At 39.4% G+C, this 24,412-nt stretch overlaps 1 protein-coding gene across 1 annotated transcript; it reads right to left on the reverse strand.

The window, feature by feature from the left end:
* Window positions 1-3,444: 3,444 nt before the first annotated feature.
* Window positions 3,445-23,304, reverse strand: LOC146702825 (cilia- and flagella-associated protein 337). Its single transcript, XM_085465839.1, has 19 exons — window positions 22,647-23,304; window positions 21,488-21,725; window positions 21,154-21,300; window positions 17,724-17,846; window positions 17,474-17,645; window positions 17,344-17,390; window positions 17,105-17,257; window positions 16,770-16,958; window positions 15,634-15,825; window positions 15,048-15,515; window positions 14,793-14,942; window positions 12,306-12,490; window positions 11,641-11,780; window positions 10,789-10,937; window positions 10,497-10,711; window positions 7,101-7,231; window positions 6,500-6,552; window positions 6,239-6,369; window positions 3,445-3,506 (listed from the first exon to the last, which is right to left on the reverse strand). Exons 1-18 carry the CDS (start codon window positions 22,715-22,717, stop codon window positions 6,280-6,282), a joined length of 2,913 nt encoding a protein of 970 aa, XP_085321965.1. The 5' UTR covers window positions 22,718-23,304; the 3' UTR covers window positions 3,445-3,506; window positions 6,239-6,279.
* Window positions 23,305-24,412: the final 1,108 nt, after the last annotated feature.

Raw genomic sequence — 24,412 nt, forward strand, 5'->3', positions numbered from 1 at the left:
CGCTCCTTGCTCGTTTCTTTCTCTCTCCTTTTCTTCTTTATGTTGCCTCTATTTTTGCCTCCTTTTATGCTACAGACCTCCAGTCTGTCTCGCTCCAGGCAAAAACTCCCAGCTGCGCTTTCCTTCCTGCTGTAGTTCCCACACACGACTCCTTCACCTCTCTTGCCCTGAACCACACTGATACAAACGTTCATAAAAGGCAGCGCAGGAGGGAAAAAAGAAGTTGTTGCACAACTTGAAATGAGGAAATGAAAAGAAATCAAATACCTCACTGTGTTAGGACACTTTTCCTTATTCTTTGTCTTCCTGATTCCTGACTCACAAAGTCTGCTTGTCGCTCACGTCAACCGTAAAAGCCCTAGGCAGCTTTATAGTGAAGCAATGTAAACCTCACAGGGCTTTTCCCAGCCTGCATCGGCACTGTTGTGGTATTTTGGAACATCTGTCGTCTGCTTGGCTGTATGTGTTTGTGTGTGTGTGGAATTCTGGCAAAGTGATGTGTTGATGTCTGGGAGCAGCTCTCCAGGGTGTTTTACCCTCTCAGAAGAGAAAGCAGGGCGAGAGAAGCTGTTGCTGATGTTGGAAATCAGTGACAGGAAGCTTTAACCTGCCAATTAGCCAGACTGTAGATGAGCTTTGCCACTACAACCACAGTTTCCTTTTTTTTTGGGTCTTTTTTACGAGTCAAAGAAAAGGGGATGCTGTTGTCTAAAAGCAGACACAATACTATGCAAAAGTTTTGTGCCACCATTTCTAGAACCACTCATTCCTTTATGTTTTGCAAGGAAAATGAGAAATAGGTGCAACACAAACTTGCATGGGAATACAATATCTAAGGGAAAAATATAGTTTGTACAATTCTAACATTGAAAGCCAAGATTTGGCATGACTACATTTATTCTTCAACACAGCCTAAAGTCTCTCAGGCAAGCGTTCTTGTATTTTATGTCATGTTTCTTTTCTTTTCTTCACTGGTGATGTGCTTGGCATCATTGTCATGCTGAAAAACGAAGCCATTGCCAGTCAAATGGTATTGCATGGTGGATCAAAATCTGATGGTACTTTTCCGATTCTATAATTCCATCAATTTTAACATCTCCACCACTGCCTGAGATAGAGCCCCAAACCACAACAGAGCCTCCGTCGTGTCTTAGAGATGGCTGCAGACACTCTGTTCTTGTGTAATTTGGCATCCCTCAGCCTTTTCTCCCCGTTTTCCTTCCTTAAAAATGGCTTCTTGACAGCCACCCTTCCACTGAGACCATTTCTGCTGAGTCTTCAATGAACAGTAGATGGATCAGCTGAAGGACCAGATGCATCTCTCAGGGCCTGTGTCAGGCATTTGCTGGATTTGTTTTTCTATTTTTTAAGAACATGACTTTCAGATACTGTTAATCTGTAGTAGATGTATGCAGTATGTAGTATGCAGAATTACAAGAAACATGAACTTGTGCTGCCAGAACAGCCCTGACCCAGGAAAGCATGGACTCCATAAGACAAATGATTCTGGGTTTATTTGTATTCATACCACAGAAACTGCCCTGAAAACTCAACATTTGTGTTTTCTGCCACTACTTCTTTTGCCCTCCATTTCTCCAGTCTCCTCAAATTTTTTAAGAACACACTTCACACCATGCTTTAAATCATCTTGTTGGTGTAATAATATTATTTTATACTGATCAAACTCTTTTTATCTTTGACAATTTTTACAGAGTCAGGAAAAAAAAGTTTTTTTTATGTTACTCTGAAGATGGTCAGGTACTAGGACTCAACTGAAAATGAGTGAAAAAGCAGTCAATGTCCAAATAAAACCTTCAAAAGACTTTCAGAACATTTGGAGAACTATTGCTAAAAGCAACACCTCCTAAACAAATGAGAGTGGCTCAAGACTTTTGCACAGTATTGTATTTTTACATTACGTATTTGCGTAAAGAGTACAAGGAGAGGTCACATTTTTCATAACTGAATAAATCATCTATTTAAGTTTCTCCTGGTTGTACTTAACTTTTAAGGCAACAGTCTTATTGGAAGCTTTCAAGGCAACAAAATGAAATTCAAGCCATATTTATGCTTTTATGCCAACGCATAAAAAAGACAGGAACGTTAAGTTGTAATGACTTAAAATCAAACCATCCGTGTTCATGAGCAGGCTGGAGATATTTCTGACAACACATTTGGTGGAGTTCACTCATGCACTGTTGACTTGAAGATGCTGGAGGGGGCAAAATGCTCTGCGGATGACTTGCCCTGTTTGTCCAAGCTGTGTCTGTTCGCATTTATCCCCGGGAAGCACACTAGGGAAGAAGCTCTGAGCATGCCTCCACCCCCGCTTGAACATTCATACCGGTACTTAAACTAACCCAGTTCTTCAATAACAGGAAAAGTGCGTGCAAAGATGTTTCAAAATCGAATGTATGAAGAAAACACATGAAAATAGGACATTGAGTCTTGTGTCACCAATTTCTGCAATTTAGCCAAACTGTGATGATAAGTACAGGGTGGCTTTTGTTGAGATAAAGCGATGCGATGGCTCTGATGTTTTCCTGTCTAGATGACTGTTTGGATGACCTAGAAGTATCATATCAGGAAGCTTCAAATTATCTGCAAAGAGCTGCAACAAGTCAGACAGCTAGACTTCATTTAAAACTACTTCAGCTCTCTGTCCTTCCATAGTTATATATCATTCTTTTTGCTATAGCTTAGCATAAAGTGGGGAATTACAGCGAAACAGCTCAGCTTTTTCCAAAGGTAACAAAATGCTAAGCATCCCACTATACTGTACAAAAGCGCATAATTTCTTCATATTTTGCTAGGAAAATGGGAAATAGATACAAACACAAATGGAAATAGAGTATAGTCATTTCCTGGGAGGACGACTCTAAGTTGTACCCATTCAAAAAACAAAAACAAGAATAGCACAGAGAACAATCCCACCCCAACCTCCATAAAGTTATTTCTCATTGTTACACATTGTGAGCTTTTAGAGGTGCTGATTAGGCAAATTTCAATACTGTTGCACAGAGCCAGGCAATCCATTTACATAATTTACACTCTACTATGCTAGGCTAGCACACCACCATCACAGTGTTGATATTTCCCAATGTGTATTTTTTTCTTTTTGCATATAAAAGAAGTATATTATGAATAAATGGGCCAAACAACAGACATTAGTTTGCAAACATTAAAGTGGAATAAGACGAAAGCTGAAAGCGAGGGACAAAGGGCAAAAAAAATAATACAGCATATGAAATGCAGAAGAGACAGTGCAGTGACACTGAAAATCCTTCCAGCACAGTGAGTTCATCGCATATTCAAAAGGACATATTCAATTTGCTGTTTCAAAATAACTTCATAAAAGGAACACAAAGGAACAATGTTCACGTTTGAATCTCTTTCTACATCTGACTCACTTTTTTCTTTCAGACGCTGCACGCTGAGCTTTGAGCTGCCAGTCTTATTTTGATAAAACACACAGCCGATTGTGGGCAAATCTTCAATAAAGCCTCCTGGAGAAGGAATGAGTGAAAGAAAAGAAGAAAAAATCAAAACCAGACTTTTCAATATCAGAAAACACAAATATAAGACTTCACAGATCGATATCGGGAAGACATTTTTCAGCATTCTTAATTCAGATCACAAATAAAGACGTTAGATTAATCAGTGCAGGGCTCCTTCTTCTTGACCTCTCAACGGTCAGTCCACATGAACTGAACTGGCAGCTACAGGAAAAAACATCCTCCATGTCTAGGCCACAAATGCACAATGTGGTAGTTTTATGAAAGGGACAGGGCTGGCAGAAGAAGAAGAGGGCGAGAGAGGATGAAGAAGATCAACAGAGGGAGAAAAGCAAGAAAATCAGAAAAGACAAATTTCTCACCAGATGCATCCTAAACAGAGTAGCAGAACTCATTTCTTGCTTCTGTTTCCGTCCCATTTTACTTTCCCATCAATCAAGCTCTTTTGGAAAACTTTAGACTGACTTCGGTTAAAAAGGAGGTGAAACCGAGCTGTCGCATTCCTGCAAAATTGATCGAGTCTTTTATAGCTGCATGTGCTGACCAATGCTGACCAGTATATCTGTGTTGTCCAGAAACCTAGACTACAAAGCTACAGTAGCTGTGATCTATAATATACCCCATTTTATTGTCTGTTTTGCTCTACATGGAACCATAATTTACACATCGTGTTCAATGCAACTTGAAACTAGCAAATGAAAGCACAACATAATTAGAGAAACATGAACAGTGGGTGCATTTTTTCATAAACTTCAAGACAATTAGAAAGAAGAGGAGTCGCCCCCTGCTGGACAACAAATGCACGTTTATGCCACTTCCACTTTGGCCTTACTTTTCAGATCTGGAAGCCTTGTCTGTTCACCTGCTGTAATATAAATTAATACAAATATCTAGTCATCACATGGCAGCAACTTTTTGCATTTAAGCATGTAGACATGGTCAAGACAACATACTGAAATTCAAACCGAGCATCAGACTGGAGAGGAAAGGTGATTTAAGTGAATATAAACGTGGCATGGTTGTGTGTGCCAGACAGGCTGCTCTGAGTGTTTCAGAAACTACTGATCTACTGGGAGTTTCCAACACAACCATCTCTCAGGTTTACAGAGGATGCTTCAAGAAAGAGAAAATATCCATTTAGCGACACTTGATGTCCTGTTGATGCAGGATCAGAGGACAATAGCCAGACTTCTTCAAGCTGATAGGACAGCAACAGTAACTCAAAAAAACACTTGTTACAACCAAGGTAAGAAGAGCGTCCCTGAATACACGACATAATGAGCTACAGCAGCAGAAGACTACACCAAATATCACTGATGTTACCACAGAAGAGGAAGCTGAGACTCTGATGAGTCTTGATTTCTGCTGTGACATTCAGATGGTGGGATCAGAACTTCATCCTGCCTCGTATCAATATTTTCCTGGCAAATTTTTGGTCCCTCTTGGTCCAATATCCTCCATATTGTTGCTGAACACGGTCATCTCTTTATGATCACAGAGTAGCCATCTTCTCCAGGCTGTTTCCAGCAGGATAACATGTCATGTCAGTTCACATCATCTCAAACTGGTTTCTTGAATGTGACAGTCAGTTCCCTGTACTTAAATGGCTTCCACTTACCAGATCCAGTCCAACAGAGCACCTTTAGGATGTGGTGGAACAGGAGTTTTACATCAAAGATATTTAGCTAAGAAATCTGCAGCACCTTCATGATGCTGTCGTGTTGATATGGACAAAAATCTCAGAGGAATGTTTCCAGCACCCTGTTGAATTACAGCAGTTCTGAAGGCAAAACGGGTCCAACCCAGTACTAGCAAGGTGTATTTAATAAAATGCCCTATGAGTGTATATTCTCATTTTCCAAAAAGCAAGCTACACGTGACATGGGCGAGGGTGGTGGTCATATTGCCATGACAACAAGAAGCAACAGCCAGGCGTGATTAGTGATTAGTGAATGGTCAAATAATTGTAAAATATAGGAACCCAGGGTTTGAACATATTTTATATCTGTATTTTGAACATCGTCCCATTTAAAAACAAAAACAAATGCAGTACTATGAATGTTTTCCAGGTGAGAGTGTTTAAAAATTTCCAGCATTTAAACTATATCACGTATTCTTTCTTGTTTATGACTGCTGCCTTTCACCACACCATGAGGTTTGGCTGCTTTGAAGAACTACAGACTTTGACATGGTTGGACAGGGCATCATTTGTCCTCATTCTAGTCTAGTATACCAAACTATTTTTACCATAAAGACTGGAAAAAAACAAACAAACCCTCAAACAAAACACCAGCAGTTTTCTAGTAATTCCCCAACCAAGGTACAGATCACCAAGCTGATGTGTTAAGTAGTGAGCATTATTGGTTCATTGAGCACATTTTGTTACCTTTGGAGAGAGCTTCCAAATTCACACAGCTTTTATGAAAAGTTCAGCTATTTGGTTGCTGTAGCTTAATATTTTTAGAATAGCAATGGACAATATTAATCATCTCATGGAACATTTGGCAACAATGAATTTCCAAAAATGTGGAACTATTCTTGTAAGTTCGATTTGCAGAATTTTTGGCATTTGTCTGGGACAGAGTGGATAGAAAAAGGATGAAAAAGATGAGTTATTTCTTACTGCAGACACAAGACACCAACAGAACATAAAATAAGGTATTCATGAAGCTAGCAGGAGCAGAAGAGAGGGGATAAGATCAAGTAATCAGCACAAATCTCACCAGCAGGACCACCTGAGTCTGAAGAGACAAGAAACAGCCAATCAGCAGCGATTGCTGTGGTCGATGTCCTCAAAGAGTCCTCTCCTCTCGTAACACAAAGCTACTGTCTGGCAGAGGTCCTCACATGAATACTGAGACACGCATAGACAGGTACAGATGGAGGATGAAAAACTGTGTTTGCATGAGGGAGGGGTAGCTAAACAATAGAGCTAAATATGACAAATGCACTCAGCAGCAGCTGATGTTGTCCTCCCAGGTTACCATAGGTTGCTGAGGTTGCTCGTGGTCATTCACTCCTGCTTGGGTGGATGAAGCTGAAAGAGGATGGATGACAAAAGACAAAGAAAAGTGGGTAAAAGCATACATGTGTATGTCTGCCTGGGTGTGTGTGCAGAAAAAGCACAGCTAATCGCTTATTTTGGCAAGTCCTGAGCAATGGCAGACTGTGAGAGGAAAGTGTAGGAAACGTCTCGCAGATACACACCCTCACACACCAACCTTGAGTATTTGTGGGTTTTTTTAAAGAAAAAACATTCTGGCCTGTGTGTCTAAAGGAGAACATTGCCCAAATGTTCCAGAGCCGAGCTCCAAACTTTGCAGGAGGAGAATGTGAAGAATGCTCTGACTCTTCTCTTCATAATGTTCAGAAATTGGACATGATAGAATCTGAGTATCAGGTTAGATTAGCTTAGAAGGTCATCCTGACCTGCACTGTTTAACCCCTTTTTATGAACATTGTCAGCAGCAGCTGTGCAAACTCACATATGTGTGCAGAAGGTTATCTGATGAAATGGCTAATTACTGGAAGGGGTAGCCAAATGTTACTGGAAACGGCCTTGATTGTATGTGTGTGTGTGTTTACCTTCAGAACACCATTCTTCCTGTGAAGTCTGATCACGGCTAGTAGGGTCAGGTACTTGATTTTGGACGTCACTGCCTTCCATATTTTCATCTTCAGTCCTCCTCTCTTCTCTCAGATTGTTCCGTGTATTCCTGAGAGTGTCAGAGCAAAACAATACCAGTGTTTACTTGAGATATGGGTTTGCCAATTTCATGCACGTCAAGCTCCTGATAGACAAGACATGGGTCAGTGATCCTATTGGATGAAGATTTGTCACAGAGGCCGATATCTGTGAGGATGTTTGTTGTTAGATTTGATTCAAACCAGAGCTGTTACTGCTCTCGATCTCTGTGGTGAAGCATTTGAGTACTCTGTGTGCTCCTTCTGTGTGTGTGTGTGTCTGTGTGTGCGTTTGTGCGTGCGCTGCTTTAGTGGATGAGTTAAAACTGACATAATGACTTCAACATATGCAAGATTTCAACTTCACAACTTTACAAGCTAATAAGTGCCGGCAGAGCATTTTTATTGTGATAAGCAGTTGACATTAGTGGTAAAATGAGGCTAAAGATACTTTAAAAGTTAATTGGTACCATCTGTGACGCAGTTACATACATGAAAAACTGCTATATTGTGAAGTTACGATGTTTACACTTGCTGTGTCAGATATAAAAGATGAATTCTCAAAGTTACAATAACTGAGTGACAATTTAGGGAGCCAGTGTTTGATTTATGGCTGCACAGTAAAAATGCCCTAAAGGATGGTGCCTTATGTCAGTAGTTGTCACTTCTGTACATGTTTATAATCATTGCTGAGGTGGGAACTACATTTTAAAAATCCAACTCTATTAATTAGGGCTATAAAGGTTTAGTCAGCTAGGATGACTCGAATGGAAGAAAACTGTTTCCTAGGTCTCAGTCTGTGCAGCTATATGCATAGTATGACCTGCACTGTGGTTGAATGAGGTATGGTGTGTTACATTACTTCCTCGTTGAGCTTGCTGGGCTGGAATAATGGAAAAATCCTGGTCATACTGCTGGGTTAAAACCTGGTAAGCAAACATGTAAGCTGCTTTGTGAACCTGCCCTTACAACCAGAGTATGCTAAAGGACACTTGCGTGTTGTCTAGTGCTCTGTGGGTTGCTGATTAAACCACCCACAGAATTTGAAGCCAAAGTGGCAGCAGCAGAGAGTGGTGAAGTGCCATCCATATAAAGAGTATAACTGACAAGAAGCTGCTTGAATGAGTGCTAAAACTCAGAACTGAGTTATTATTTTCCACTTCAAGTTCTGTTGTATCAAAGTTAATGGGATTTTATTATTATTATTATTATTATTATTAATTTCTCTGTCTGAAATAAGGTCTGTCTTTAATAAAAATGTAGGAGATTTTCCAATTTTGTTCTATAATATAAAATCTATAAAAACAAAACAAACACAATTTTAAATCTTTTACACTTCCCAAACCTGTAGTTTGCTAAAAAAGAAAAAAAAGAAAAAAAAAAGAAGTGGCTAAATGAGGTTATGGATGTTATTAGGCCTATTAAACATCATCACAGTCATTGACTATATATAAAAGATGGCCTCATGGTAAGTTATTACTTAATGTTATAGTAGCAAGCTGCTACAAAAATTTCACAATGCACATACGCAAATAATTATTAGTAATTACTGCTATAATGAGCATTTCCTCTGTCACCGTGTTGGTTTTCTACACGTGATTAGAAAGGGCGGGTGTAACTGTGGAACTCCACGCTCATTGGCCCTGGTATATGTGTCTGTGCATGCTTTGTAAACACAGTACCATTTTCTCGCTTGTCAATCACAACGATTGACAGGCAAGAAGCTAGTACTGTGTTTACAAAGCAAGTTTTTTTGGTTTTGTTTTGTTTTTTTATTCAATGTGACCCAAAATTAGTGACTGAACCTTTCTAGAAAATTGTCCAAAATAGTCCATTTTCCCATTGATTCTGTTTTTTGCAACCACATCTAATAGTTGGTCTTCAGACAGACCTGGAAGTTACATCCAGGTTTTATATTGTCGGTGGTCACTACTTATCACTAAAAGTGGCCTCACTCCTAACCCCCCCACCCCCACCCCTTGGATCTTATGAAGGTGGGAAAAAAGGCTGTGAGCTTGTTTGTTTCTACTATTGGAGCAACTGCAAGTTTTACTGCATCCAAGATTTTTTATCTCCAGATGTGCTTATTTATAGCCTAATATTGGTGATAATTCATAAAGATGATCTTGTTGTAAATGTCACAAACTTCACATAAAGCTTATTCTAAATTTAAAAACCTACAAAAAAGTCTCCTTTTTTATATGAAACAATGACTAATGAAAAAAACATCATCCCTGCAGCACTCTATTTACACTTTGGCTCTGTCACTCTCTTCCTCACACAGACATTAAATGTACACTCTCCATAAGTTAAACAATACTGTTGTCATGATTTTGCTCCTCGTGAGGTTTATGCAGACATTTATTTATATTTCTAAGCATGTGCTGACTCTGTCTTTAACTTTAACTGTGCTTTTTCCATCCCCTGAAATTAAATTATTCCTGACAGCTCTCTCCTTCATGGTCCATGTTACCCAGCATGTGACAGAAATACAGAGAGCAAAGATGTGAGCCAAGCCAGAGTTTACGACCTTTAACCAAAATGAAGTTTTTTATTAAAGACTCAAATGTTTGTGGAACAGTGAGGGAAGTTTATTTTGGAGAACATGTTCAATCATGACGTACATTTCTTACATTTCATACTTATATTAGATTTGGTACAAACCCTGCACTGTTGATATTATCACTTATTGGACTTGTCTTCTGTTTGATACTGGCAGCTTTAATTTGCCACTCTTCTAGTTGTTGATACTCTTGAATGATCTAATCTCAAAAGACTGCCATGTTTGCAAGCCTCATCTTGAAACTTGGCATGTATAATAAAAATTGTGCTTCAAATTATTATGTGTGCAATCACTTTTAGCATTTATTGCCTCTAATGAACAAGGAGTGACGTTTTGGCTCAATTTTATTTTCTCTCTACTGACCTCTTACCCTGTGTGTATTAAACACATTTCTGTCAAGACCACTAGTCACAATAAAAATGTTATTTCCATCTACAGCTGTTTATATCTGGATGTACGGCCCTCTGCTGGGACCTTCCACCATACCATGCACAAGCATGGAAAGATGCAGAAATGAGCAGGGGCATGGGAATGCACGGTAGACCTGACATTGATTAAGTTGGATACAGCATGAACAGCATGAAATGGAGGAGGTGGGTTGCAAGGCAGATTGCAGAGGATGCAAGCCAAAATAACTCAAATAGCAGATCCAGAACCATCATCCAAAAATGCTCTCTGTAATTCTTTATGTGTTTTTTTTAATAATTAATGAAGACACAAGCCAGTTTACCTACCTATGATAAGTTCCTGGGTCAGCGATATTCCACGTCACCTCTTGCCCAAAAAACCCCACATGATTGCCGTCCTCTGTCCATAGTCCAGCAGAACCATCAACTGATGCTGTCAGGACAAACAGTCTGTCAAACACTTCAAGGACTTCCACACATATCAAAGCCCTTTTGTGAGCCCTCCAAGATTGCAGCAGCAGTGGAGGTTGTTCACAAGTTGCCTGTATGAAGAAAAATATGTCAAGTATATGGGGATATGAGGTGCAGTGCACCAGGTGCAATCTTATTCCCAGCACACCTCAGGTTGGATGTCCACTGCAAAGGAAGAAATGTCCCAAATCTGAAGTGAGCCTGTTGTGTCACCTGAGACCAGAAAGGTGTTTTTAGACTGATCTGAGTTCAGGCTAAGCACACGCTCACCTGGCTGCTCTGGAGCGTAGAAATGACCTGGAGGGAAAAAACACAGAAAAAATAGACTTGTGCTCATAAACTCATCCAAGCATAAAGTACTAAGTACAATCTAAAAGAAATTTTCTTGTAACAATAGGCTTGGATATATCTTTATAGGCAGTTAAAAAGTCTGCTGGTTCACTCAAAAGTGCATGCAAGCAAATCTATTTATATTCTGCTTTTGTACCATTTTCAAGAATTCTTTCTTCACTTCAATAACAAAAGTACTTCTGAGACAAACTGCAAACTCTTCAACAGATTTTAGTTGTCACCTGCATTCCTCTTATGTCATGATTTCAAATCCCCCTCTCTGCTGGAAGCATGCACAGACACATAGATACATATATAAATCTATACAGACATACAGTTCACTCAAATGCACTCATGCAAGCCTGTACCCATATGCAGTGGTTACAGTGCATGAATCCCACACCACTAAACACAGATGGGATCTGGAAAGAGACATAGTTGTGGGCTGCCAGGAATGGTACCGGCTGGCAGCCAAGTCAACAGTTCAGCCTAACTGTCACTGCTTGCAAGGGCTGTTTGTAAATCCTTCTTATGGGAGGAGGAGAATTAGAAGTGACGGATGATTAAGAGTTTTTATCTTAGATTAATGTTTTCTACTGCAGCATCTTTTTTTTTTAAAGGACCTCACATCAATCTCTTCTTTAAGCTTTTTCTTGTGCATCCCACTCACCATAACTGTGATTGTCATCAGTGATGCTCCAAAAGCACAGCCAACCACCCTGGGATGACACTAGGACACCCTTGTTTCTTAATTGTTTCCTGCCAGCTCGATGCTGAAGGAACAAGATGCTATCCACGGGGAGAGCTGACCTGGACGCACACAAGCAGAAAGAAAACCACAATCATGAATATGTCACTATCAGCTAAGGATGCAAGATACTTGACTTCATTTATTCATCATTTAATTAACTGTCAGGAAAATTTATGAGAAATTAGTTTGATTATGTCTTCGTTACTTTAATTACTTATTCTTTTATACCTTTATCATTCATGCATGATGATAAAAGGAATACCTTTTTTGAGTTCTGACATTTTACATCTATTTGATATTTCAATAATAATCTGCATGTTATTTAAACATTTGTTAATCTAAGCTTTTATTGTGTGTTATCGTCAATAAAGACTGCAGAGAGCCAAAGATAAATAATTTTTTACCACGCCAGCAACAAAATTTGATCTGGGATACAAGAAACACGATGTAAATTAGTAGATAAATCATTAGTAAACTGATCCATGCTGATTTGTTTTGTGTCAAAACCTGCAAGTCATACACATCAAGTTTAATAGTAAACCCTCACTGACTGCAAGACAGCACTCGGAGCTGCATCTCCTTACCGTGCCTGCGTCCCTCTCTGCAGGTGGAGCATCGGTCCTTGTGTCTCCATGCTCCAGATCACTACCTCTCCATCATAACTGGCTGTAGCAACAACGCTCAGAGCGGAGCACTGACACACAGCCAAGATGTCTGATTTGTGGACACCGCTGGACTTCCAGGACATGTCTGCTCTCACCTTCAAGTCCTTCAGTGCACGAGTAAAAGAAAAATAAAGCACAGCTTAGTGCACAAGCATTTTGGTTGAAATGATGATAACTATATACCTATATACCTCATTTATAAACACAGTTTATAAATGAGGTGAAATAACCTGTCTCTTCTGTAGAAGCTCTACTTACTTCCCCAGGTTGCTCATAAAAAAGTGTACCATGTTGCAGTAGACTTTTTTAAACAAATTATGGCTGTGTGAAGAATTTGAACTTACCAGGGGCGTATATAACGTATGCATATATATAAGTGCAATTTACTGATTTGTGATTGCCCCTCTAGGTTTTGGAAATGAAAAAAATATATAACGAAACAGACAAGCTAAGTTCTGCTTAAGCAAGGGACTTTACAGTGAGAAACATTATGTAACTGGGCAGAGGAAAGGAAAAAAGCAGCATTAAGAATCTGCTGCAGAAGCATAAATACTCAGTGCTACTACTGTTCGCTTTAACAGATGACTCCAGCCACAGAGCAGATGGCAGCTGAAGGTTGAAAGGTAAAATGTAACACAAGAATTTGAAGCTTGAGAATAATGTGCAAATGCAGACTGTTATATATTTATACACTGAGACCTGTGCAGCAGCATGCATAGCTGTAGGTGGATGTGGGTTTGTATTTATGCGCTGAAAAGACTTTAGAGACTTTCTTCACTACTGACAGGAAAACACAAGACTTCTGAATTATTATACTGAATATGATGGGACAAGTTAGTGTTACTATTGGAGGAAATATTTTCTGAGCCTAATTTGGACCACAGTCTTCTTAAGGCCAAGTTGTTGTTGGCATTCTTAAAAAAAACACTTAAATGTTTTCTGAGTCTGTACTAGATTAGTCACTATGGTGACAGCTGTTTGTGTAGGACTCATCACGCTGCTTTAAACATCTGGGAAAGAACTTGTAGCAAGAAAAAAAAATATGTCAAGGCTAAAACTCTGTGAGACTAATTTTATAGCATCTATAGTAGTTTTGAGAGCTTGAAAAGCCCTCACGTGCTTCAACTATTTTTCTTTTGTCCCTAGCTGGCGGTCGGCAGGGAAGGTCGTCCACCAAGCCAATACGTCGCTGTGGGTGCCGCAGGGTTCTCATCTTTGTCAGCGATGCACTTCCAAGACTTGCGATCTGGCCTTGACCTTTTCTTGCTTGAGGATTAGACGTCATTGTTGAAGATCGTCTTCAGTTTGCTTGATCCAAGTCTTCTTGGGAGCGTCATGCTTGATTCCCTAGTGTGTGGCCAAACCATTGCAGTCGTCGCTTCTGGATCAGCTCTTCCATCTAGGGCTGATGGTGACATTGACTACGCATTGTGCTGTTGCTGAGACGGTCACGGGGGGACACCCGGATAATCTGATGCAAACAGCGCACGTGGAAGACCTCAAGCTTGTTGAGGTCATGCTTGAGGATGACCCAGGTCTCGGATCCATAGAGAAGAATGGGCAATACTAGTGCGCGGTACAGTTGAATTTTGGTGATGAGGGTGACGTTTGTCTTACGTGCTTCATCTACCACACCTTACCTATGTTTCTATATATTCATACAAGCAGCATAAGATATAGGACATTCTGCCTTCTTCTTTCAAACTCTCAGTGCTTGTTGTTCTTTACAGGACTGTTTATCTGCACCTAACCAATGCCTGATCAAACCTGATTGGTCAATACTGCAAGCCACAACAGAAAAGTTCCAGTAGCTCACATTCTGCTGTTTGCCTACAAATTCAGCGTGTTCCTGTGACGATTAGACATTACTGCTTTTGGAAAACTTACAGTTATCCCTGTCAAAACCACAGGCCAGCTGGTTTCTTGCTGTGTTGAATATACACGTTACATATAAGTTACGTTGAATATAATAATTTTAGGTGCATTTGTGAATGCTTGTCTCTCTTTGCCGTTTGCCTTGTGATTGATTGGTGACCTGTCCAAGGTGTACCTGGCCTCTCTCATCCTATGACACCTGAGATAGGCTCTTTGACCCTGAAACAGTAAAGAAAATGGATGGATGGATGGATGGATGGGTGTTGACTGTATAAATGGCATCCATGGAGCTTTTTTTTAGATAAAAGACAGAGCCGAAAAGGATAGTAAAACCCAGAGTACCAAGTCAATCTTAATTTTAGGATATTTTAGGATGGAAAGATAAACTATAATCCTCCCTGAAAATACGTTTTCTTTCTTCTCTGCAAAACTAGAGCGGGAAGAAAAACATTGTTTTCCAGCCTGGTGTTCAGTAACCCTTAAAACTGTATTTATGTGTGGATTATAACTTTAACGCACCCTTGATTTTACCTTGTCTCCTGCAATGCTGTACTGAGTGATGCACTGGTTCCACCCCACAGCCAGTAAATGGTTGTCATGGAGGCAGGTCAACCCAGTGACTTCAGAGTTGGTGACGGGCTCCAGCTTGTGTAAGTTTAGGCCATTTAGTAGATTCCACACCTGCTTGGGGAGTGGCCAACACTCTGATTTAAGTATTTTACACATTGATGCATTACAGCCAAATTTCTTTCTCTATATAATAATAAGTAATAAGATGTATTGAACCTTAATAGTGCCATTACGAGCTCCCGTGATTAGTCTTCTGTGAGAGGAGTCCAGTGCCATAGAGGAGAGCACCTCTTCTCCATGAGCATTTAAAATGTAAAGCCGCCTCCTTCCTGTCTCTACATCCCACAGAAAGACTGATGAGTCAGCATGTCCAGTCACCACCTGCCTCAGGGTGGGGTTGTACAAGGCGCAGGAGAGGTATGGACCCTGTTTAAATTCTGTCCTGAATTCCTCATCAGTCAACCAACCACCTCCTCCTCTTCTCTTTTCTGACAGATTGAGCACTGCCAGGTAATCTTTGCAGGCCACCACTAAATGAGGTTGCATCTCATCAGGAAGAGGAGGGCTAAGCAACAGGAAGGGGAAATTTCCATGTTCTGGGATGCGACCTGGTTGCAGACAGGGAAACTGCAGACGGAGAACTTTCAAACACTGATGGGTAGAAATGTCCCAAACTCTCAGTTCCTGGCAAAAGAAGACAAATGCATCATCATTAATTCGAACATAAACAAGCTCTACTAGCATATATTCACATAAAATATACAATTATGTATGCATTTATGGTAAATCCTAATTCACTCACAGCATCTCTAGAGTAGCTGAAGATCTGCCCGACATGTTGGTAAATTGCAACATCTAGTACCGTGGTGTGGTGACCCGGCAGTGTAGCCACAGGACTTGAAGTCACATATTGTGACCACAGTCTGACTTTTCGGTCAGAGCCTCCTGTAACCATCAACTGTAGGGACGCGTTGTAGTCGAAACACTTGGCTCCCTGACATGAGGCAAAAGCATTAATATCGTATAGTATACAGAAGATGGTGTTTTATGCAGGTGAAAATATAAATGAAGTGGTGGTAAATGCTTCTTTCCTTTCAAAGATACATGACTGAGATTTTTGTTTTACAATGTTCAGACAGTTATTTGGAGAGTAAACCTTGGGTTTCAAAAAAACAAACAAAAAACAAACAAACCCATTGTGAGTGACAGGAAGCATCACCACCCAGTTTTACTCCTTTCACAGCAGCCGGTGACACTGTCTGTTTCTGCATACTGCTGTGTTTGCTCTTCTAGATAAAACTGGCCAGTTATAACAGCATTTACTACACTGTAACACTGTCACACTAGGACATTTAATACTATATAAAACTCTTTCTCTCTTAAACAGAGTTTATTTTCACGTCAACCTGCCCTCGTAGGTCTGTGTCACCCAGTCCCCAGTGCTGTGACACACAGGTCTGACTGACATTGATCCAGATCAGAAGTGGATAACTATGAAAATCACAACAAAGTCTAAAAGCCACAACATGAGAAGTTGATTTGAAGTCAGTGATGTTACCAGATCTTATAAATAAAACAATTCAACTAAAATGTAGAAGGCAAAGGGGAGGATAAGAACACATTTGATTTAATTTCTTCAGGTAAAATAAATGTATTCAAAATAAAACAGGTAATGTTAATGAGCTTATCTCCTGACATCAACGGAGTTGACCCTGGCTTGGCTCACTCTAGCATGTAGAGGCCACATTAAAATGAAAGCTATAGCAACTGTTTTCACTGCAGATGACATATTACATGTTCAGTACTACAATAATTATGAAATATTATAAATAAATAATGCTCACAAAAGTGGTCCAACCTGGTGCTGGAAAAATGTATTTTTGAAGTGGCCAATGAGTGTATTATCAATCAAACTGACCTTGTTACCTTGTTAATTACCTGGTTAAATTTCCAAATGTAAGGCTCCTGCTTCAATGACACATTCATAAAGACCACAGATGTGGTGTTACTTTCTGACGATGTCATGATGACATTGGCACTGGGTTCAAACATTACTCTGGTAATTGGTTCCTGGTGGATGCTGGGGATGTGTTGATAGGACACCATGTCGCTGTGTTCACCAAGATCCTGTGAGGAACGAGGGTGAAACAAGAAAAAACAGTGAGTCCAAATGATGTTTAAGGAAAAGTTGTAGTGTAAGCAGCAACACTTCAAAGCTTCTTGCTTCCATGCTTCTGTAACAGAATTCAGTAAATAGAGGAGGGAAAACCTACTTGGAAAAAGATCCTTTGTGGACCTTTGTCTCTCTTTGATGGTTTCTTAAAAAGTCCCTTGGATGAGTTTAGGAACCACATCAGGTGGACTCCTCCTTTTTCATCCCCCAGTAGCAGCAGAGGAGGCTGTTCTAGACTCTTGGAGTGAAAACCCTTTAGATTGAAGTGATGCATTTAGTGCTTTCCAAATGGAGACATCCAGCTAAAACAGTAACATCTCACACAAACAGTTGTCCTACCTGCACATCATACCAGTAACACAGACAGGTCGGCACACTGCGAAACCCTGGGAGCAATTATAGGACAAAGAGTTAACAATATTTCCGGGCTTCACGTGGTTTAGTTGGTTTTTGTTAGGAATAAAAGTACCATATAAGTGAATTTCCTCCAACAAACAGTTTGAAGAAATAGTAACAAAGCGCAAGTCCCTGCAGTCAGTTGCTATGGCAATCTTGTGGACGTTGCCCATGTATACCGCATCGGTGGTCCAACCCCTGAATCTCCTTGTGTTTGCCACTTCCTCTGTTGGGTCTCCAGCAAGCTGGTTTAAATAGAAAAACGTGAGTGAGTGTGCTGTAATTCCACGTGGATATTAAAGTAGCAACATGATGTCACTCACCCCTAAAGTTTTGAGGGTGTGTAGGCTGCTGTTCCAGGCGGTGATCTGACCCCCCTTACTGACGCTAATATAGCGGAGTGGAGGAGGATGGGAAAGAGCAACCACACGAACTGTTGGCTCCCGCTGCAGAGCAATAAGTATGAGACAAGTGTAATCAATTAGAGAAAGGTTACAGGAGGAAAAAAGTAATGGTTGTCGAAAATAACATATAACTCAGGGCAGAAAAATTAAGATGCTTCATCTTTCATCTATTATAGTAATGGAACACTTTATTCATTATAATTTATAGGAGCAGCTGAGTGCACTCTTTTATACTTACATTGGTTAGATTTAACAGACCCTGATGAACCCTAGAGTTATTAAAAAGGTTTGGCAAACTGCCCTGCTTAACTCCTGCAGGGTGAAATCCAAAAGTAGCGAATGATACTATAATAATATATGAGAATATCTTCACAGGCCAGGTGAAAATAATTAAAATAATGAGTTCCAAGGTCTGTTTAGCTTCTTTAGCCATTTAGTGCAGCACAGTTAGCCTGTAACCATTATGGCTGAGGCAAGAAAGTCATCACAAATCATGTGTTTCACTACTGTAACCAGTCAAAATGTCTCAAAGGCTACATTCACACTGCAGGTCTTAAAGCTCAATTCCCATTTTTTGATCAAATCCGATTTTTTTGTCTGCTTGTTCACACTACAAATAAAATGTGACAGCAAACGCGCTCTAGTGTGAACCCACTGTTAGGGTCCCTGGGTCGTTGACCCAGTGTTTTGTGTTTTTGGTTCTTTGATTTTGTTATTTCATTATATTCTAGCTTTGCTTTATGGGTTTTAGGATCATTCTTAGTTTAGGTTCTCTGGGTGGGGTTGGTTAGAGTTTTAGTGTTCTGGTTTTCTGTCTGTGTTCCATAGTTGCTGTCTTCCCTGTCTGCTGTATCCCCACATCCAGTCAGTGTTTGTGTCTGCCCTGGTCCCACGTCTCTGTTCCCTCTGTAGTGCCTGCATGTGAGTCTGTGTTATGTGTTTCCTGTTTTTACTTTGAAGGTCTCTGTCTTATCTCAGTGTGTTCAGTTTACGCTTCTTTGGTCCCAGCTGTGTTTCCCTCCTGTTACTCATTCCCTGATTGCTCCCTCTGTGTATTTAAGCCCTGTGTTTCTCTGTGTCTGTGTCGCGATCTACCATTTATTTTGCTGTGTGTTTTGCCAGTCCACCGGTGTTAGTTTATTTTCAGTTTTTCCCAGTTATGTTATGTTTGCGTTCAGCATTAAAGCTGTTTTGGTTTAAGTTTGTCTCCGGAGTCTGCATCTTGGGTCCTATTCCTGTTTGCACACAGCCGTCACCTAACACCCACAAAGCGGCCCGCATGCGCAAAAGAAGGCGTCACACACAACGTGCTCTGTTTAGACCCAGACCAAACAATATTGTTTGACTGATGGCCCTTAATATAAAGACTTGTTTCAGACTTTACTTTTCCCAATTTTGCTTTAAGTTATAAAGTTATTTTGTTATTTACAAATGGCCTAATAATTATCCTTATTGCGGTTTTAGAGAGGAGTGGTGCTTCAAAGTATAGTTGCAGATTTCTGTCAGAATCTGCAGATTATACAGTACAAATAAAATGTTCACGTTTCTCCAACGTTGTCTTCCCAACAGTTTCACTAACATCTACGTTTGCAATGTCTTCTCCGGCGCTGATAATAACAAGACATCTGTCTTGTGTCGGTGACGTAAAAGACGGATTTAATGCGACATGACCGTTCAAACAGCAGTGGCTTTCTAAAACATCAGATATGTATCAGATTCAGTACCACATACGAAAGTGACCCAGATCACTTTTAAAAATATCGGATTTGTGCTTTTCACACTGTCATACCATGATCGGATATGGGTCGCATAGGGTCAAAAAAGTCAGATTTGATGTACTTTCGCCTGCAGTGTGAACGTAGCCAGAGAGCCCTAAGACACAATTTTTGGCCACAGAAGAACTCTTTAAGCTAGGCTAACAAGCTAAATAACCTATAAAAAATATGACCACCTAATACTTTTCTCTGAAGTCAGGTAATAAATTAATACAGTCCAACATTATTATATTCTCTTACCTTTGTTGGTCATCTTCCATGAACAATGGCTCTGTCTTTTTTCATTGCTAACTCTATAGTTGCTAACTCTATAGTTGCTAACTTTATCTTTGTGCCATTGTTATTTTTACTAGAGACTGTTAGCTTAGCTGAAATGAAGAAAAAGTTTACACAGTTGTCAAGGGACATAAAACCTTTTTTAAAAAAACAAAACAAAAAAACACAACAAGCTTTAAATAGACAAAGGCTTTGTAGTGCTGCAGTGTTGATTTTTTTTATTTATATGCGTGATAATCTTTATATTGAAAGTAGTAATTTAATTCATCAAATAAATTTTGCCTAAACTAGTTAAACTAGCTTAAAGTAAGTAAAAGTGACTTGCTGTATTGGATTTTCTTGTAAAGAAGCTTGTATATTCATCTCCTACAAATACACAGCATGCCAAAATATTTTGATACATTTTCTACTTTATTTACATGAAAGTATAAACAACCTATTAGAAAGCATCAAACGTTTAGGAAATAAATATAGCATTAACATTAGAAAAAGTAGCCTATATTAATAATAGTAGTATATTTGGTATCATATCTATTAATGTATATGTGTATGCCGCTTTTAAATTACATTTTCAAAAATAAATCTTTTAAAAAAAATCTTACTTCTAATTAATTGAAAAATGTTTTCAAAAGAGACTTTTATTGAGTGCTTATTGTTTATTGATTTCCATAAATCAATTTCCCATTTGAATTATTTATTGATCATATAAATATTTTTGTAAAAAAAAATTTCTTTTCTTTTAAAATATCTGATAGTGATAGATAATTTGAATGTCTAAATATACAACAACAATTTACAATTTAAGTAAGTTGTCATTGATTTTAATATATTTATACTGTACAAATCATTTATTAATGGTTAATTCCATTTCCTCTGTATTTCTTTTTACTGGGTAGTAAAATATAAATGTTCCATTTTGTAATATACCATTAAACTCTTAAAAAGTGATTACATATTGTTTTAAGTTTTATGTCCTTTTCCAAATACTAACTTGGAGTCACTGACCATTTACTCTCTATAACTGTTTCTCCTTTAGAGATACAAAATACTCTAATCCATTTGAGTTTCTTTTCCCCAAGTTTGTTTAAGTCATATTATAATGTTGTTCATTTTAGTATTTGGATAGCAATTTTGCTTTGAGACAGTTTTTTTTTCTGCTGCACTCAGCTTTTGGGAGGTTTTTGAAACTTGAATTCTCTAAATGTTAATTTTGACTAGGTAGTTGCCTAATTCTGGTAAGTAATTTAAAAAAAACTGTCTAAAAATCAGACCATCTGACCACGATGCACCAGAGTTACCTTGTTATGAGAGCAGTGTCTAATCTGAGGCTGGGCCTCCAGCAGAGCAGCTGTGGGATTGGAGGCCCGCTGTCGCTCAGTGTACTCCAAAAGCAAGTAGGAACACAGCTGCTGCCATTTTATTTGTCCAGTGCAGCTGATATCTACCTAGACATGAAGAATGTAAGAGTCAAGTCAGCAATACACCACTGTTGTCTTTTAATAGGACAGTCACTTCAAACCAGTAATAGACTGACAGGATGCTGTTTTATAAACTTTTTTTTAAATCGTGGATTACAATATAACCCGCATCCAGTTTTGTCAAGACTTATAAAAAAACTTTATTACTTTTTACCTCATAAAAGAATCTCTTGCACCACGTGTCCTCAATATTTGGGCCGATGACAGACTTCAGAACATCCCAAAACTCCTCAAACGTCAATCCACGTTCTTCACTTGTACCTCTATTGCTTCCCTTCAGCTTGTGTTCCTGTGTCTCAAGTCCAGCCTTTGAACAGGTAAAAGCATTTCTCAGAAGCTGTAGGTGCTCTGGGCTCAGTTTCTCTGCAGGACTGACACCGCAGGCCGGATCACTGCAGAAAGCAGCACATCAATGATCAGTGAAACGAAAGAGCAGAAGTAGAATAAAATGTGGAGGACATTGCCAATAAGGCAGCACCCCAGCTTAACTGAGCATAAAAACATGATCATTTCTTAAGCATTAAGGAACTGTTAAGTTCAGTGTCTAACCCCTATTTTATTTTTTATTTCTGATTCTTTATTGAAGCCATTACATCACTGACAGCTAGTAAAAAGCTCACTGCAGAATGAGTGCAGCACTCCCATGTGGTAGTTTTGATATAACACACTTTTTTTTTCAAATAAAGGGAATAAGTAATGAAAGAATATGTAAAGTTAGGGGGATGTGTTTTTAAGAAAAGCGCTCCCTGCCACCAGCACCTCCGGTGTGGGCCTGTTGCTAAGGGAAACTAACAATAAGTCACATGTCTTACCATTGTGAGGTATTTTCCTGGTCCATTGGGGCATGCATGAGTGGTCCTTTACATCATACACATTACTTACAATCAGCAAATGGAACAATAAAATAATTAAGTAATAAAGAAGCTGTTGTCTCTGAGTTTAAACTGTGTGGAGTGGATGGAAGAGAAATGAATGGAGAAATGTGTGAATTTAAGAAGTTATTTGAAAGTTTGATACCAGTGTTCAGCTTCTATTGACTTTTCATGAATTGTTTAAGGTGGAAAAATGGAATGAAGTACAAATAATGAAAGTTAAAATGTTTTTTTTTTTTTTTTTTTTTTTTTTTTTAGCTTATTAGAAAATATAGGACAGAATCAGATATAAGAATGTGTTAGCAGGCACTACTATCCAGAGGTGACAAAAATCCATATCAATGTGCAAAGTTTATAAAACAGATTTTCTACATAAAGCAATCCCTAATTAAAAATAATATTTTATGTTTGCCAAGACCAAACAAGGGGAAAAAAACTTACCAAAACCTGCTGTGTGGCACCTCTTTCTCATAAAGTGTCCACAAATTTTTTTTGTTTCTAAAAGTATCCATAGTGATAGCCCGATTCTACCTTTATCACAGTCTGAACTCCTCCTTAAACTCTTCTTTTATGGTGAGCATGAAAAAAGAAATGAAGAGAGAAGCCAAGACTTCTGTATAAATGAGTTGAGTCGACTCCGCGATCCTGGCTGTGCCTTGAGCCTAACCATGCACAGCCGTTGTTTCTGTCCACTCCTCTCGCTTTTCATGCAGTCCTCAAACAAAGCCTGTTGTCTTCAGACAGGGAAGGAATGTCCACATCCACAGAAGCTATCGGTCGCAAATGTTTGACCACACCGACAAAAGATAGTCAACACATCTCTGAAGAGACTGCCAAGGAGACCTGAGAATTTCCAAAGTCTATTTGGGGCAACAGAGCCACAAACCCCACAGACCTCTGTGGGTTAATCATTTAAAGAAGCAAAGTTATTCACCACCAAGAAAAGGCTGAGCTTTCTGAGCTTTATCAAGAATCTATGTATATGGGATATAGTTTCTACCATAAGTAGGACTGTCCAGAAATCCTAGATATTAAATCAGGAACATCTATATTCAAAATTAAGAGAGGGTAAAAGCGAAAAGTCATGATATGGTGGCATATTTTCAGCTATTCTTACCGTTCTTCAACTGATGTAGTTTAATCATTGCCAGGCAACCAGCAGCAGTTTTCTTCCTTATAATGAGCTATCAAAAGTGCTGTCTTACTATGTTTAATGAATATACTCAAGTCCCAGTGTTTCACAGTCTGCTGAGCAAGTCCTTGAACTTGATCTCCTTTTAGGCTTGCAATGTCATTTAAAGCAACCTTCTTTTATCCATCTGATAAAAGAGTCAATAACAGTCAAGAAGTCAATAATAATGAATAAGCTCAAACTGACCCACTGAGTGTTTTATAATGCACGTAAAAAGTAAAAATAAAAAGGGACAAGTGGAAATGATAACACATATGTTAATAATTATATTATTAAGTACCCCCATAGCAATTTAGACCTCAAAAACACAAATATTGTCAGGTTTCAGTTAACGGACTCAGGCGCAGACCGGGACTCCTTACAGGATTTACAGATTTTATTCACACAACGACACCAGGTGATGCTATTTACAAAGTGCTGGAGGGAGGGGAGGGGGGTCCAGGGTTCCGGGGTATGTGAGGGAAAAGACGGGGATCTGACGTCCTCCAAAGGCTCTCTCTCTTCACTCCCCACACTGGGGAAACACCATCCACTCACTCGTCCACGGGATGACAGGCAGGCAGGGAAAGGTCCGGGATAGATCTGTACACAGAGATAATAGTTAGAGGCGAACAGACGGAACGAACTCACAGATCCTTATTTGCAATCTACTGAGCGACTGACGCTGATAACTCAACGATCCAGCGACGAGTGACACAGTGCTGCTGTCTTAAATCGGCCTTGTGATTATCCCGATCGGCAGCAGGTGCGTGGGCCAGGGGCGGGAGCCCGTAATGAGCATCGCCCCGGCAGGAGAGAGAGAGAGAGAAAACATGTTGCCTAATACAGAATCAGCTGGTGAGGCACAGGGACCATGACAAATATGGTAGTTAAAGCCATAATTTGAAAAAAAAAAACAACGATGGACTGACCTATGAAAACTACTCACGTATTCACACGTTTGATCCCGATTTTTTTTCAGTTAGGTTAAAATCCATAAATGCATGAAAATTCGTGTCCAATAGACATTTCGTGA

Source organism: Copadichromis virginalis, linkage group LG8 (genome assembly GCF_057382275.1).
Source record: "Copadichromis virginalis isolate Kocher_CV1m ecotype Utaka linkage group LG8, C_Virginalis_male_GT1.1, whole genome shotgun sequence".
NCBI classification, from domain to species: Eukaryota; Metazoa; Chordata; class Actinopteri; order Cichliformes; family Cichlidae; genus Copadichromis; species Copadichromis virginalis.

Excerpts from the sequence above, each read along its gene's own strand:
- LOC146702825 (XM_085465839.1), bottom strand. The coding sequence starts at position 22,717 with ATGGATACTTTTAGAAACAAAAAAAATTTGTGGACACTTTATGAGAAA. Across the intron at positions 21,301-21,487 it reads GCAAGAGATTCTTTTATGAG|GTAGATATCAGCTGCACTGG; the intron begins GTAAAAAGTAAT and ends CTTCATGTCTAG. Across the intron at positions 6,370-6,499 it reads AGCAACCTCAGCAACCTATG|TATTCATGTGAGGACCTCTG; the intron begins GTAACCTGGGAG and ends TGCGTGTCTCAG.